We start from the raw sequence: 13,894 nt of genomic DNA, 5'->3' as shown, positions 1-13,894 counted from the left end.
ACATCCACAATAGTATTTTTCATGAAATTTAATCATATCCCCAAAACCCAAGATGACAAATGTTTTGTCCACAACCCAAAGACATTCAGTTCACTGAAGAAACAAAAAATATTCACATTAAGAAGCTGAAATTATAGAATTTAGGCTGTTTTTTGTTAAAAATTATTGAAACTGGTCAACCGATTATCAGAAATAGCAATTTATTCCTCTGAAGAACCATAATGATACCATTTATCAGAGCCAGAAACTGTAAAAACAGAAAAAAATGTCAGATTTTCAACATTCTGATGGTTCAAGAATTAATAATGTGTGATTATGCAGCTCCATCAGATAAATTAACTAAATCTGAGCACAAATCATGACTTTTCATCAAAATCACTTAATCCTGCATGCTTTTTTTTAAATCACCAAAAACAAAGCATTTGCTCTCATCATCCATCCATCCAATAATCCATCCATCCATTATCTATACACCACTTAATCCTCAATAGGGTCGCGGGGTGCTGGAGTCTGTCCCAGCAGAAATAGGGTGAAGGTAGGGGACACCCTGGACAGGTTGCAGTGTATCACAGAGCTACATAGAGACAAACAATTGCTCTTACCAGAAACTAGAAAACTAAGAATTTCTCACCTTTCTGCATAACTGAAAAGCTATTTCTCATTCAGCTCTGACCAACAGTCACATGACAAAAAGAGAATTTTCAGCTGAACTGCAGGCAGTGTTCACACAGGAGACACGTAAGGAAACAAGAATGTAAGGAGCAAAACATCAACCATGTTCTTTACAGTATTAGTAACAGCTGTAGGTACTTGGAAAGATGTTGCATGTTGACTTGTATTTACTCCTAACTGAATGGGATGTTGATGACATTTCTACATCCACAGCAGGCTTTCTCAAACCACAAGCAGGTTTGCTGAATATGAAACCCAGCTTCAAACAGTGTGTAATGTTTGTGGACGTAAAGCTGCAGCATCACGACCTCGAGTAATTCCTGGAAACGCTGTTGGCTGCAGCCCCGCTCGCCCGCCCCTCATTCTCTCCTCTCCGGCGGCCCTAAATTGGCTTGAAATTCAAATCCGTTTCCAGGGATACCACCCCCTCGAGCTGGAAATGGTGAAACAAAGCCAGGCGCAGGGCAAAGGGGAACGCCCCCTCAGCCTCCCACCACCCTCACCACCACCAGCAGCCCCTCATAATGCTCCCATCACGCAGCCAGCCAAGCAGATGCCGTGGGGGAGCGAATCTGCGGTGCCATAAAAACAGCAGCATATGCCAGGCCTCTCGCCCCGTGTGCATGACCCACAGGCCTCCTCCCATTAAAAAAAAATACACTCAACACTCGTCAGGCTCCCCAACTGCCCGCGTTTCCCCCCTTTTTCCAAGGTTAAGAGCAATATTTCAATGCCCGGTTCTGTACCACCCACTCCTGCAGACAAAGCTGCACAGAGGAACCTGGCACCCTTCAGCAGAGGGGAGGGCCAAACCAGATGGGAGCCAGTGGATCCATGAGGAAAAATAAAAAAGATCTCTTTACATGTCACAGCAACCTGATCAATCTTACTGCCCTGGGGCGAAAGCTGCAGCTAATGATTAGTTGTTTGGTCTTTAAAAGGCAAGAAAAATGTTGGTCGGCGGTTCCCAAAACCAAAAGGTGACAAATGTTTTGTCCACAATCCAAAGATACTCCGTTTACTGACAAAGAAGAGGAAAGAAACCAGAAAATATTAACATTTAAAAAGCAGTAATAAGAGAATTTAGGCTTTTTGATTATCAGGATAGCTGGCGATTCATTTAACACTCTGACGTACCAAAATTATACCATTTATCAGAGCCTGAAAGTGTAAAAACTGGAAAAAAGTGTCAGATTTTCAACTTTCATAAAGTGTGATGCACAGTTCCATCAGGAAAACTAACCAAATCTGAGCTTAAAATCATGATATTTTATATGTCAAAATCACTTTATTCTACACATCTTAAATTTTTTTTAAAAAATGCCAAATTAAGCATTTTCTGTCATCAGATTCTGCAAAAATAGTTTCAAAAAAATTCACTCCTTGGCACAACTGAAAAGCCATAAGTAACTGATCTGTGACCAACAGTCTAGTGACAAGAACTGTGAGAGTTTTCGGCTGAACTGCAGGCAGTGTTTCCACAAAGCAAAGAGAAGATGAGTAAGGAAACTAAAAGTATGGAAATTATGTAAATTAAAATGGAATTGTTAAAACACTTTTATTATGTGGAACCCCCATTTTTTTCCAGTAAGATCTGTGGGCACTTACAAAAATTTGGTCCATGCTGATTCTGTTTGTTTTTGGTTTTTTTTTTTTTTTTTGGATCAATGATGTTTTTTTCATTTTGTTCATGATTTATAGGATCATAACTGTGTCATACTGCCCATAAGACATTTTTTGAGCTCTCTCTGCTTCTGGTCATGGTTGTTCTGTTTCCAAAGAGGTGCATGACTTCATACTGAAGTGAAAAATGAGGCCACAGTGAGGAAAAATGCGACAGCAACAAAAAAAAAAAAAAAAATGCCCAGAATCTGATCCGCTTGAAGCTCTAAATTTGTTTTTGTCTTTTGGAAATTGATACAAGAGACAACGCCCATGGATCAGATTTCTTTTTTGTCTAAACAGCATGTCATCCACATTATCAAACCGTCTCCTGCCTCCAATTAACAGCAATCCTGCAACAGACAACACCCCCTAATCAGCAGCAATCAACACTCGGCGGAGAATCTGGATGGTTTTTTCCTTCACACACATCCTGTCAGCAGCCTGTTGACCTGGGCATCCTCATTTGTGTGTGTGCATTCAAAAAAAAAACAGCAAAAAAAAAAGTTTGGAAGAGGCCGCTTCCGGTCCTTCTCAGGGAAAACACACGTTATCGCAATGATTGATCGTCCAGTTAAAGCCCCCTCATGCTTTTGCTGCGTTACCTGACCCAGCCTGGTTTCTTTCCACCGTCACACCTATGAGCCGACACACACCCTCATTCACATCGACTCTCACAAGGCTCTGCTCTCTGGCCTCTGGGTGTCCATAACACAGCCAGGCATTTTCATTGTGTTATAATCACAGCATCCTGTTTGTGACTCAGTGACATCAGGTCCTGTTTCCTCCCTGATTAAAAAATGCAGAACACGCCGGCTGCTTTTCTCACGCATTGCCTCCTCGATTTCTGCACTTAAAGATGACTCTGGGTTTTCAGGAAACAACCTCAAAACAAGCAGGACAGACCCACTAATCAGCACTATTTACCCCGAAGCGAGGAAAAAATTCATGAACTGACGTTACAAACAAAGCAGATTTCAAATTGCAATCTGTTTTTTATACAAGTGAGGAATGTGGAAGTTCCTCAGTCACAATAAGGAGTCTGAAGCTGCTACTTAGCGCTGGTTTCCTTACATAGCTGCAATCATAGGTGTACATTTTGTGGGGGAGGTGGAGATTCAGGGCATAAGTGTCCTTTAAGACTGAGCACTGCAAATTTGTCAACCTCAGTAACAACATGCACCTGAATCAAATATTTTCCTTGACATAAATAAAGACATTGATGCAGAAAATGAAATATTTGATGCTTGAAATTTCCTGAGGAAGGACATCCCGACTTCTGAAATCTGCACTAACGATTCTATGAGCTCATGTTTTTATGCATAAATGCTGCTTAATGTGTCCCAGCAATGAAATCTGGGACTCCAGCTGCAACTTTTGGTCAATTTATTACATATATTTTAAAATAAATATGGATCGGCATGCAGAAATCGCTCAAATAAGTGCATAAAAGGAACAAAATCCAAGAAATTAAGAGCTGGGCACTCAAATTTCCTTGAAGAAGGACATCTAGACCCCTAAAATCTACATTATAGGTTGCAGGTGCTCAATTTTAATGCGTAAATGCTGCTTAGTGTGTCTCAGTGATGAAATCTAGGACTACAGCTGCAACTTTTGGTCACTTTATTCAATTATTATTGTTATTATTTTTAACAATTAAAGATAGGGATGCAGAAAAGGCAGGAATAAGGGCAGAGAAAGTCACCAAAATCCAGAAAATTAAGTGTTTGAAGCTCAAAGTTCCCTGAGAGAGGACATCCAGACTACTGAAATCTACACTAATGATTCGATGAGCTCATGTTTATATGCATAAATGCTACTTAATGTGCCTCGGCAATGAAATCTGGGACTACAGCTGCAACTTTTTGTCACTTTATTCAAACTTTTATAATGTATATAAAGTATTAGCTTTCAAATTAAGTGACTAATGCTTTTTGAATGTATATAAGTAGATAGAATATTGTTATTTCATCTCCAGTACACTCTAAAATTAAATGTTTAGGCTCAAAAAACAAACAAAATAATATTTTTGAGTTATGGCAACTTTTAATGAAATTATGTTTAACCAACAAACCAAATTAAGTTGGAAGAATTAGCTTTTTTTCTGCAAAGAACGGTGTTTTAATTATCACTTGCTTAATTACTGGTAGCATAAAAATATGTTATTACTCTTAAAAATGAAATTGTTCCAAGTAGTTTTTCACTTTATTTAAGAGGAATTTTGTAACTGTTTTGTACTACTTAATTAATTAATTTATATACACATGTTTTTAAGTTGGCAAACGTAAAAAAAGAAAAAGAGTAATTAAGTTGCTCCAGTGATAAGTATGTACAGGAGGGGACTCGGAATCTGAGTTATTAATTCAATTTCATTAAGATACCTCAACTTGAGTGTAGTTTTATATCAGCTAATGTAGAAATTTGAGTTTAAATTACACAAAATATTAAGTTGATGCAATTACCAACATTATTATGCCAATACAACTCATTAAAAATAATGTTTGCTGCCTAAAACGTTTATCTTAATCAGTAAATTTGAATTCTCTCCTTCCAAACATGCATCTAATTAAGTCGTGTAGCCTTGTCCTGTCCTTCACTCGTAGTTGTCTCATTAATTAACACTAGGTGTCAGTAATAAACCCACACACCTGCCAAAACAAAGCATGAAACAGGCCTATTTTCATTTGTAATACACTGAACAAACCACAATTCAGTACCTGAAACACACAACCTGGAAGAATCTGAGATACATTTTTAGCTAAAACAAACTTGTTTGGCCTCGCCTGGTGCTTCCCTATTCTGCAGAATCTACTTTTAGATCCAGCTGACCCGTCCCACTAACCTGCCATTCAGCTTCTGACCCACAAGCGCATGTTTACATGGTGTTCAAAAACACAAGCAGCCAAGCTTTCTGCTGCAGGAGGGATGTAAGCCAAGACTGTGTTTGTCTGCACAAACATAAACTCCTGATACCACGAAAAAACAGGCCACAACAGGCGAATGTCACACAAGTTGCAAGATACGTTTAGTCTGGACTTGGTGATGATGATCCACGAAAAACAAATGAATGTTGAATGAGGTCAAAACAACGAAGCAGTGGGTGTCAGTGAAGTCTAACATACTGCAGCAGTGGGAGCACATGTAAAGTCTGTGTATGACACGGGGTCACTCAAAGGCCTGGATTATTATCAGAATTATTCATACAGAGCCTTTAAAAACTGAGCTAAGAAAGTGCTTTAACATATAAACCAAACGCAGGAATTCTCAAAAGGCAGAAAGTAAGGCTAAGAACAATTAAAAAATTAACATAAACTTAGAACAAAGCAATAAAAAATGCAAAAAATGTTAAACATCAGTAAAAATGAAAGCATAAAAGTAAAGAATGTGCATTGCTTTAGATGTATAAAGAGCTGCTACAGTTGTCCGTCCTCTTATCAAGACAGATAATGCCACCTATTTATAGATAATCTATTTATTGAGCACAGATGAGCCTCTGCTAGTATCTCATTTACCAAGTGTGGTGGGCGTTTTTACACATTTGATCACATCTTTCTGACCAGCCCTTTGCCTTATTGTGTCTGCATTGCGATCAAAGTTTTGGTAGTTTGACTGAGTTCACTTTCTTTTCTCTCGAGTATTTACCTTTTTAGAAGCCTGTCATGAAGCAGTGACTTCTATGTTGCTGCATTTGGCTGCAGAAGTTGAATGTTTGCTGATTACAGTGTACATAAAGGAACCTGTATACAGATTAACTATGCAGGAATAGGTTTCCTTGTTATAACAGGCTGATATGATGTGACCTGTCACAGTGACCCAAATTCTAACAGAGAACGTAAACTTGAAAGTAAAACTACCTGCATGCGTTTTGGTTTTTTTTTAGGTGTTTTTCCAGGTTCCAGAGAGTTTATTTGGTATGAAGTGAGGTCAGGGTTCTCACTAGTCGGTGACCTTTCCTTTGCTGCTTGAGCTGTGGGACTACAGTTACAGTTCCCACAAGCTTCCGCTGATCTAAACATCCATGTAGGGTGATGACTGGCTCATATGTCAAGGCTGATTTCCATTAGTCCTGTGTCAGGTCACATCCACCCAGACAGAAATACTTCTGATGACATAGTTGATTTATTTATTTGTTGTTGGTGACATACGCTACAATAATTCCATGCATAATATTGTAGGTTTTTAACCTTAACATTTAGTCAGACTAACTTATATTATATAGAGATATAATGTTGTAGCATCTTAATATTAATATAATATTGTTTAATAAATCCATAACAACAGAACAACAGACATATTTCTCTATTGGACGGTACTTTGACTAATTGGTTGTCGTTTTAAATGTGCTACACATATGATATTGACTTGATATTTCTAATAACAACAGCAACAACAAGGATGATAATAATAATCTTTTTTGGAAAGTACTTTTCAAGCTTCTAGCACTTTAAAAAAAAAATCATAAATCTAAACTTAAAAACACAGAAACATCTCAATATTTTCCTGAGGTATATAATAAGGCTCCTATAGGACACTGATGTATAGAATCTGATGCAATGTGTTGGTGTGTTGCTTGGCTGCTGTTATTGCCCTGAAATGCTGGTGGAAGTTGCATCAGCCAGATCAACCCTCAACATAATACAGAGATCGACAAGGCAGATGACAAATCAGAAATCGAGGCAGTTAGAGTGACAGCTCCTCGACCAATCAAGTCGAAATATGGGTGGACGAGGTAGGGCGAAAGCGGGCCAATTACATAACGAATTTGGTTTATGTCTCGCCCTATTTGGCGCACAGAAATCTGACTGGGCAAATTGAGACTTATTTAAAAATGATTGGTGAAATACACTGGCAGGGACCCGCCCATCTCCTGGAGACGGTATAAAACCAGAAGCGGTGGTTCGCCATGTTATCGAGGAAACGCGTCAGAAAGGCTCAGCTTTAAGGCAGAGAAAAGATCAATCGCAACGCGTTTTAACGGTAACATCTCCCAAAACCTCGATCTATTAATTATTTGGTTAATTGAATTTTTAAGTTCATCACCAACATCGGCCGGCAGATCAGCTGGCCGAAACCGTTTTAGATTTTTTTTCTTCCATTGACCTAAAGGCCTGAGCGGCGGCCATGGATTTTTAAGGCATAATGCGGCACCTCTAATGCAACGGCAATGCATCGGCAAAACCAACCGCGTAATTCCATCTTTGCAACTGCCAAGCAGTTGGGCTCAAATACCGTCCGCGGTATTCCTACGAGCCAACCGGTACCGCGTCTGCTGGACCGGAGGAAGCTAACGCTATTAGCCAGTTAGTCCGCTAAGCTAGCTGAGTAGATCCATCGATTCATCTGAACGTCAACATGAAACCTCAAGACATCATCGCCGGGAAGAGCAGCCTGTGGATCTTCGGGTACGGGTCGCTGGTGTGGAAGCCGGACTTCAGGTACAAGAGAAGCCGGGTCGGTTACATTCAAGGCTACAAGAGGCGCTTCTGGCACGGAGACAACTTCCACCGCGGGAACGACGAGTTGGTAAGATGGCGGATGTTTTCTTGTTTACTCAGAAACATTATTTTTATGTTTGTTTGTTTTGGTGTGTTAGTGTTTAGTTGAAACCGTTTCAGGCGTCATCCCTGACCCGTTTCTCTTCCTCCCCGCAGCCCGGAAGAGTGGTGACGCTGATTGAAGACGATGACGTAAGTGGAAATCTCTGCTTCCTATTGGTTCACAGATGGTGGCGGAGTTTCCGGGCCATGAGTGTTGATGGAAAGCCGATTTCAACATTTAACAGCCAGAACAACTAATTATGGCTAGTTGTGATTCCAGTTGAAGAAATTTTAAATTCAGCTAAATTTTAAAAAATTCTGCAGTGTCCTTTTAAGACTGTTGAATGAAAACATTTAATTAGAACGGGAGAAACTATGTTCTCTGTAAGTGAAATACTTTCCAGTCAAAATGTAATTACAGATTGATTAAGTTTGGAGTTTTGCCTCTGTGTAATAACATTGCAGACATCTGTACTGATGTCAGAAACTACAGGAAGTCAGAGGTGTGTTTTGTTTTTTTTTAAACCACCACGTCAGGGCAGCCTGATGTGGAAATACCAGTAAACTTCCCCCACAAGTTGAAGTTCTCCCCAGACCCTTCATTGAATAACAATTCCCACTATCTGTCTGTAGTTTTACTTCCCAATGTTCAAACTCAGCTGTTAAATATTAAAATTGCTTGCCATACTAGTATTCTAAGAGCTTCAGTAGAAAGCAGCTGGACCTGTTTTTATTTTTCAAAGACAATTCTCCTCTTTCTTTCTGAACGATGAGGAATCCCAGATATTTATCTTCACCCCCAAGTCAAACTGGTTACGGCCTTGGAAATGATGACTCCCATGCCTTGAGGTGTGAATGGTTATAACACCTCTGAGTGTGCCTGTACACACACACACACACACCTAGAGGCCTGTGAGAATAAATACCAGGGCCTCTTCTCTGCTATTCACTGAGGAAGAGGTGAAATTTCCCCAAAAACCAAAATAAGTCCAGTTAGTGGCTGCAAAATACACTATTTCAACATCCATATTGGGATGTGTGGTAAGAAAAGAAAGGAAGAGTTGGTTGTATGGAGATATTTTGGAAAACCTAATTTGTCGTGACATGAGGAAAAACAACTAATTTGACCTCTTCTAAATGTGTGCAGAGACAGAATATCACTCTCAGTTATTCCTATATCATGTACCCTTTTGTCAAATAGCCTTCGACTGAAGCTCTCAAAGATTATCCTGGCCTGGATGACTGCATAGTTACTGATTTTTATTCCAACAATGAGAAAAGTTCTCAACTAAGTGCCGCTTCGTTCTTCCCACAGGAGAGCACCTGGGGCGTGGCGTTCGAGGTGTCGGGCTCACAGATGGAGGAGTCCCTGAAGTACCTGAACGTGCGCGAGACGGTCTGCGGTGGCTACATCACCAAGATGGTGGATTTCTTCCCCGAAGGGGAGGACCAGTCTCCTGTTCAGGCGCTGGTGTACATCGCCACCTCTGACAACCCCCTGTACCTGGGGCCTGCAAGTCCAGATGAGATCGGCGCCCAGATCGCTGTGAGCAGAGGGAAGACGGGCCACAACCTGGAGTACCTGCTGCGGCTGGCCGAGTTCATGAGGAGCAGCTGCCCACATGTGGAAGACCACCACCTGTTCTCCATCGAGGCCGCCGCGCTGACCGTGGTGTCTTATCTGTTAGCAGCCCAGCAGTAGCTCGTACCCTTCGTTTCACTCCCTGAAACACCAACAAGGCTTTTGTCTGTTGTCAGTCCACCTGTTTTATGTTATCATCTTCACACTACCATCCATTTAATGCACTACAGTGATAAAAGGGAAGCATGATCCCGTGGTCATACTGTAATAAACCTGTTTGAACAGCAGCTACAAAATGTTCAGTAACCATCTGTTTTTTCTTTTGGCATCAACAGGTTTTTTATTTGCACAGGTCAGAATCCGTCCAGCAGTTACCTGTGGTGCTTAAATGTGATTGTAACTCATGTGACGGCTGCTGTGATGTGTTTTCAGACCTGTTTTAGAAGAGTGGTTTGTGACTACTTGTCCATCTACAGTCAAATGCCAATAAAAAAAAATAGAAACACATTTGTGCCTTGTATTCACTGTGGTGGGAGCTAGTGGGATTAATCTTCTTTAAAATGAGATAATTTGGTAGAACCTAATGTTGCGGAAAAATCTTAAATTACATGCACCCAAGGAAAATTTCTTTCACACGACCTTTCTGTGTGTGTGGGAAGGAAAAGGCTGGTAATGTGTAAAAATGGGGCAGTACAGCTGGAAAGACTTCAGTCAGTTGGTAATTAAAAACATTAATATTTTTTAGTTTGTTCCTCTCGGATCAGCTGTTGTGTAAAAAAGCATTTGTTTAAATGTGAGCACCACAGAATTAAAAAAACAGCCTTTCTGTAAAGCAATTCACCTCCCCAGGCCTTTAAAATCTTAGAATTAAGCGATCTGACAGTAAAATATCTCTGTACTGACAACACATTTCCACACAGGTTATGACCTCTGATGAGGGAGATTTGTATGTTGAAGGACACATACCACACATGTCAGCCATACATGGCCTGGGGCTTGTTCCTGCCTCCAACAGGTCTCGTCACATCACGGGTGCAGATTGTTCTCAGCAGCAGCGTCCCCTTAATGCAGTAGAGCTGGATTTTTGGAGGGAGAACCTGCAGAACACATACACAAACACAGACTCCAAACACTGACCGGAGCAGCTTGTTCCTTGGATTTGAGTCAAGAGTCTATCTAGGTGTAGAGCCTTATATAACCGCTAGCCGGGAACAAGCCCAGACCTGGAAGTCCTGTGTTTACAAGTCTGCTGTGTGGTCATGTCAGAGAGCACCAGGAAGAACAGGCTGCTGAGGTGAAATCTGAGCGAGTCAAGACTAAACCATCTGAAAATATACAAACCAACAAGATTACAGGTGAACTTCACACCTTTAAAACTCACAAAATGTCAGTTTCGGTGTCTTGATTGAGTTTAAGTTTTATTAGGTCAAGACAACATTATATAGAAAATGTATTTGAAAAAGGGTCAACTCAACCAATTTACAGTTACTTGTCAACTCCTAAATTAATCTGAAACTACTCTCATAATCAGTTACTAGAAAGAGACTAGTGGGGGAGGTCACCAAGACACCTATGACTCCTCTGAAGGAGTTACTACAAAGAGACTAGTGGTCACCAAGAACTCATGACTCATGAAAGAGTTACAAGCTTCAGTGGCTGAAAAGGGAGAGACTGCATACAAAAACTGTTTTTATAGGTGCTGTTTATACATGCAGGGAGGGAGGCAACCCTAAGACAAAAAAGAGGCTATAAACACATTAAGACAACTTTAAGAACAGGATAGGGAAGGTAGAGCATCTTGGCAAAATGAAAAAGAAGGTAAACTATTAGATCAAAGCCAAAAGAAAGGCAAAAGATTACGTGATGGAACCAATAAAACAAGGTGACCCATCAATACAAAAAGTAAAAGAGGACAAGACCTGGACAGCTTCAGGATGAACTGAAAAAGAGAAGAAAGATGAGACTTGAATTTTACATTTTAAATTGCCAATATTGGGACAGGACTTAAATTGCTGGGTATGTTAACGGTTCTAAAATCTATAATGGTGAACAACCTGCCTAATATTGTCAGGACATTGACAGTGGATTTTGGGTCCTGTAGATTCTGGTGCATATCAGGGATGCTAAATCAGATTGGGATCTGGGCAGTAATGGAGGCCATATTACCATCCTGGGCTCTTGATCATGTTCCTCTAGGATTTCAGAGCAGTTTACGCAGTGAAGTGGAGAGAGACTGCTGCCATCTTCAAGTAGGTGCCATGTGCCAAAGTAACATCCACATCAATGTTGGACCAACAGGTTTTGGTGATCAGTGTTCGTCACTTCACCAGTCAGTGGTTGTAATGTTATGGCTGGTATAATTGCAGGTATGTTAGTGTCAGGAGTCACTGCAAAATGACTTATTGTAGCTGAAGGACCAGTAAGAACAGGACGTGGATAAGGGCAAGCGAAGAGAAACCAAGGACGCTGCAAAACAAAGTCAGAGGTGAAAAAAGGTGATTCAGCAGAAACTGTTATCATTTGTACATATAGCCACAACTGCAAAATCCCTGAGAAACTGAGGAAGGTACTTTGGTCTGATGAAGTGTTTTTCTTACCCTTGTGCTGCAGGCAGATGGATTTATTTCAAGGGAAACCCACAGGATGCTCCTCGGCCAGTAAACCGATGCTTGCAGCTGGCAGTGGTCCAGTGATATACGATCGTCCACTTGCAGGAAACCCAATGACTGTTCTGGTTGGTGCAGCGAAGGAATATGAAGCTTTGTTGCAGCAGGAGTTTTGCGAAACTCGTGGCCTCTCACATCTCCACTGACCCCTTTGCAGCTGCACTTTTCAACCCGACTTCTTCTACAAGTAGAACATTTCACATCTTGTCCTCGTTTCCATTAATTTTGTGTATTATTTACAGAATTTAAGTACAATGAAAACGGAAAAAATAACCAAATATCTCTGGTTTAGCACTCTTTTATTTTATCTCGACTCCTCCTGTTAGTAAAATGTCAGATGCAATTCTCCATATGTACACATGACCTATAAAAATAGACAGGCAAACGAGGGAAAAGCCAGAGGAAATGTCGCTCTCATCATTATGTACATCAATATAGAACATGATATTATAATCACACTATAAACACAAAAAACAAATCTAGAACAGATGTAGTGCTCAACTCAGGATGCAAACTTTTTGTGTTTTGTTTTTTCCTTCCTAAAACATCAACAACATCAAAGAGAACCACAGACTCAGTCTCAACACAGAAAACATCTTCTGAAAAATAAAACAATGGCTTCGGAATTCACAATTTACAGTTTTACATGTGAATATTAGCGCTATTATCGTGAATTGCCCATTTTAACATAATTCAAATAACTTAAATAGCAGACAAGCAAATAGTCAATTCATAAATTTACCTTTAGCAGCACGGCTGTATCAACCCCTCATTTTGGAATATAGTTTTTACATTATTATCCCATTTGGACAAAAAATATAATTACTGGAATACATTTTATGGACAAAATCTTTTCAAAATTTGAACATGTTTTGGGCACTCGCGTTGTTTATTACAAAAATAGGAGCTTTAGTAGAAAAGCTGTGTTGTTTGGTAAAGTGTTGGTTTAGGGAAAGTTGGGGTTCACATTAAGCTCTGTGAAATGCAGACTTATCCACCAGTTTGCACTGAGCATATCTACAACATTTAAATAACCTAATGTATACCTATGGGAATCACCAGGAAGACGTGGCTCAGTGCATCTGACTTAAACTCCTTCGTATCGCTGCCTCTGGCAAACACAAGGATGTGGAAAAGCCCTTTAAAACTACACGTGTCGCTTCATGTCTTTGTCGTCATGTCACGGCCAGGCGGCAAATAAAAAGAGACTCCTGTCACCGGTGGAAACGCACAGTTCTCGAAAAAGCACTTGGAAATACTCCAAACAAAACTACTCATGGCAGGTTTCGTCCTCTGACCGGGACACATGAAAATACAACTGAAACAACAAATGCGAGGCTGGTAGAGACTGAGCCTTCAGACGACTGTGACAGTTTGCAGAGGTTCAGGTAGTGAGCCTCAGTTACTATAAATACTGTACTCCCCATTTAATAGCTTAGGCATAGGGGCGTCTGTGGGGGTCACAGTGAAGCGAAGGTCAGTTTTCTGTTGTGTTTTGGGCCACATTCATGTGCGTGCAGTGTGTTTGAGTGCATCACCGAGCCCCGGGACCGCCAGGGCCCTTCCCCTTCCTGACTGCACCGTGGCTGCTGTGGTGGTGGCTATGGGCCAGCTGCTTGTGGGGGCTCGGGGTGGAGGTGCCTCCTTTGGCCTGGGGAGAGGAGCTCTTGCTGGGGTTGAAGGCCGGACCGGTACCGGACCGACCCAGGGAGGGCTGCAGGGGGCTGGATGCAGAGAGGCTGGCTGAAACACAAAAGGAGAATATTGCTTCTCGT

At 40.8% G+C, this 13,894-nt stretch overlaps 2 protein-coding genes across 5 annotated transcripts in view; one reads left to right on the top strand and one right to left on the bottom strand.

Annotated features, from left to right (window-relative positions):
- The first annotated feature begins 7,235 nt into the window (after positions 1-7,235).
- Positions 7,236-9,960, top strand: chac1 (ChaC, cation transport regulator homolog 1 (E. coli)). Its single transcript, XM_023279490.3, has 3 exons — positions 7,236-7,857; positions 7,986-8,021; positions 9,187-9,960. The coding sequence occupies exons 1-3, from the start codon at positions 7,687-7,689 to the stop codon at positions 9,571-9,573; spliced, it is 594 nt and encodes a 197-aa protein (XP_023135258.1). The 5' UTR covers positions 7,236-7,686; the 3' UTR covers positions 9,574-9,960.
- Positions 9,961-12,401: 2,441 nt separating this feature from the next.
- ino80 (INO80 complex ATPase subunit) overlaps positions 12,402-13,894 on the bottom strand; it is a 54,353-nt gene continuing 52,860 nt past the window's right edge. For all 4 annotated transcript variants that reach the window (XM_035952500.2, XM_035952502.2, XM_023279485.3 and 1 more), the window contains exon 37: positions 12,402-13,862. In XM_035952500.2, the coding sequence (XP_035808393.2) occupies positions 13,654-13,862 (209 nt within the window). In that variant the 3' untranslated portion in view covers positions 12,402-13,653. The remainder of the gene's footprint in view (positions 13,863-13,894) is intronic.

This window comes from Amphiprion ocellaris, chromosome 12, assembly GCF_022539595.1.
Source record: "Amphiprion ocellaris isolate individual 3 ecotype Okinawa chromosome 12, ASM2253959v1, whole genome shotgun sequence".
Taxonomy (NCBI): domain Eukaryota; kingdom Metazoa; phylum Chordata; class Actinopteri; family Pomacentridae; genus Amphiprion; species Amphiprion ocellaris.
The sequence above is the reverse complement of the archived record's forward strand: the minus strand, read 5'-3'. Positions and strand labels throughout refer to the sequence as shown.

Bases quoted from the DNA above. Each gene is read 5' to 3' on its own strand.
- chac1 (XM_023279490.3), top strand. From the start codon at position 7,687: ATGAAACCTCAAGACATCATCGCCGGGAAGAGCAGCCTGTGGATCTTC. The intron at 7,858-7,985 runs GTAAGATGGCGG...TCCTCCCCGCAG, and splicing joins ACCGCGGGAACGACGAGTTG to CCCGGAAGAGTGGTGACGCT. The intron at 8,022-9,186 runs GTAAGTGGAAAT...TTCTTCCCACAG, and splicing joins CGCTGATTGAAGACGATGAC to GAGAGCACCTGGGGCGTGGC.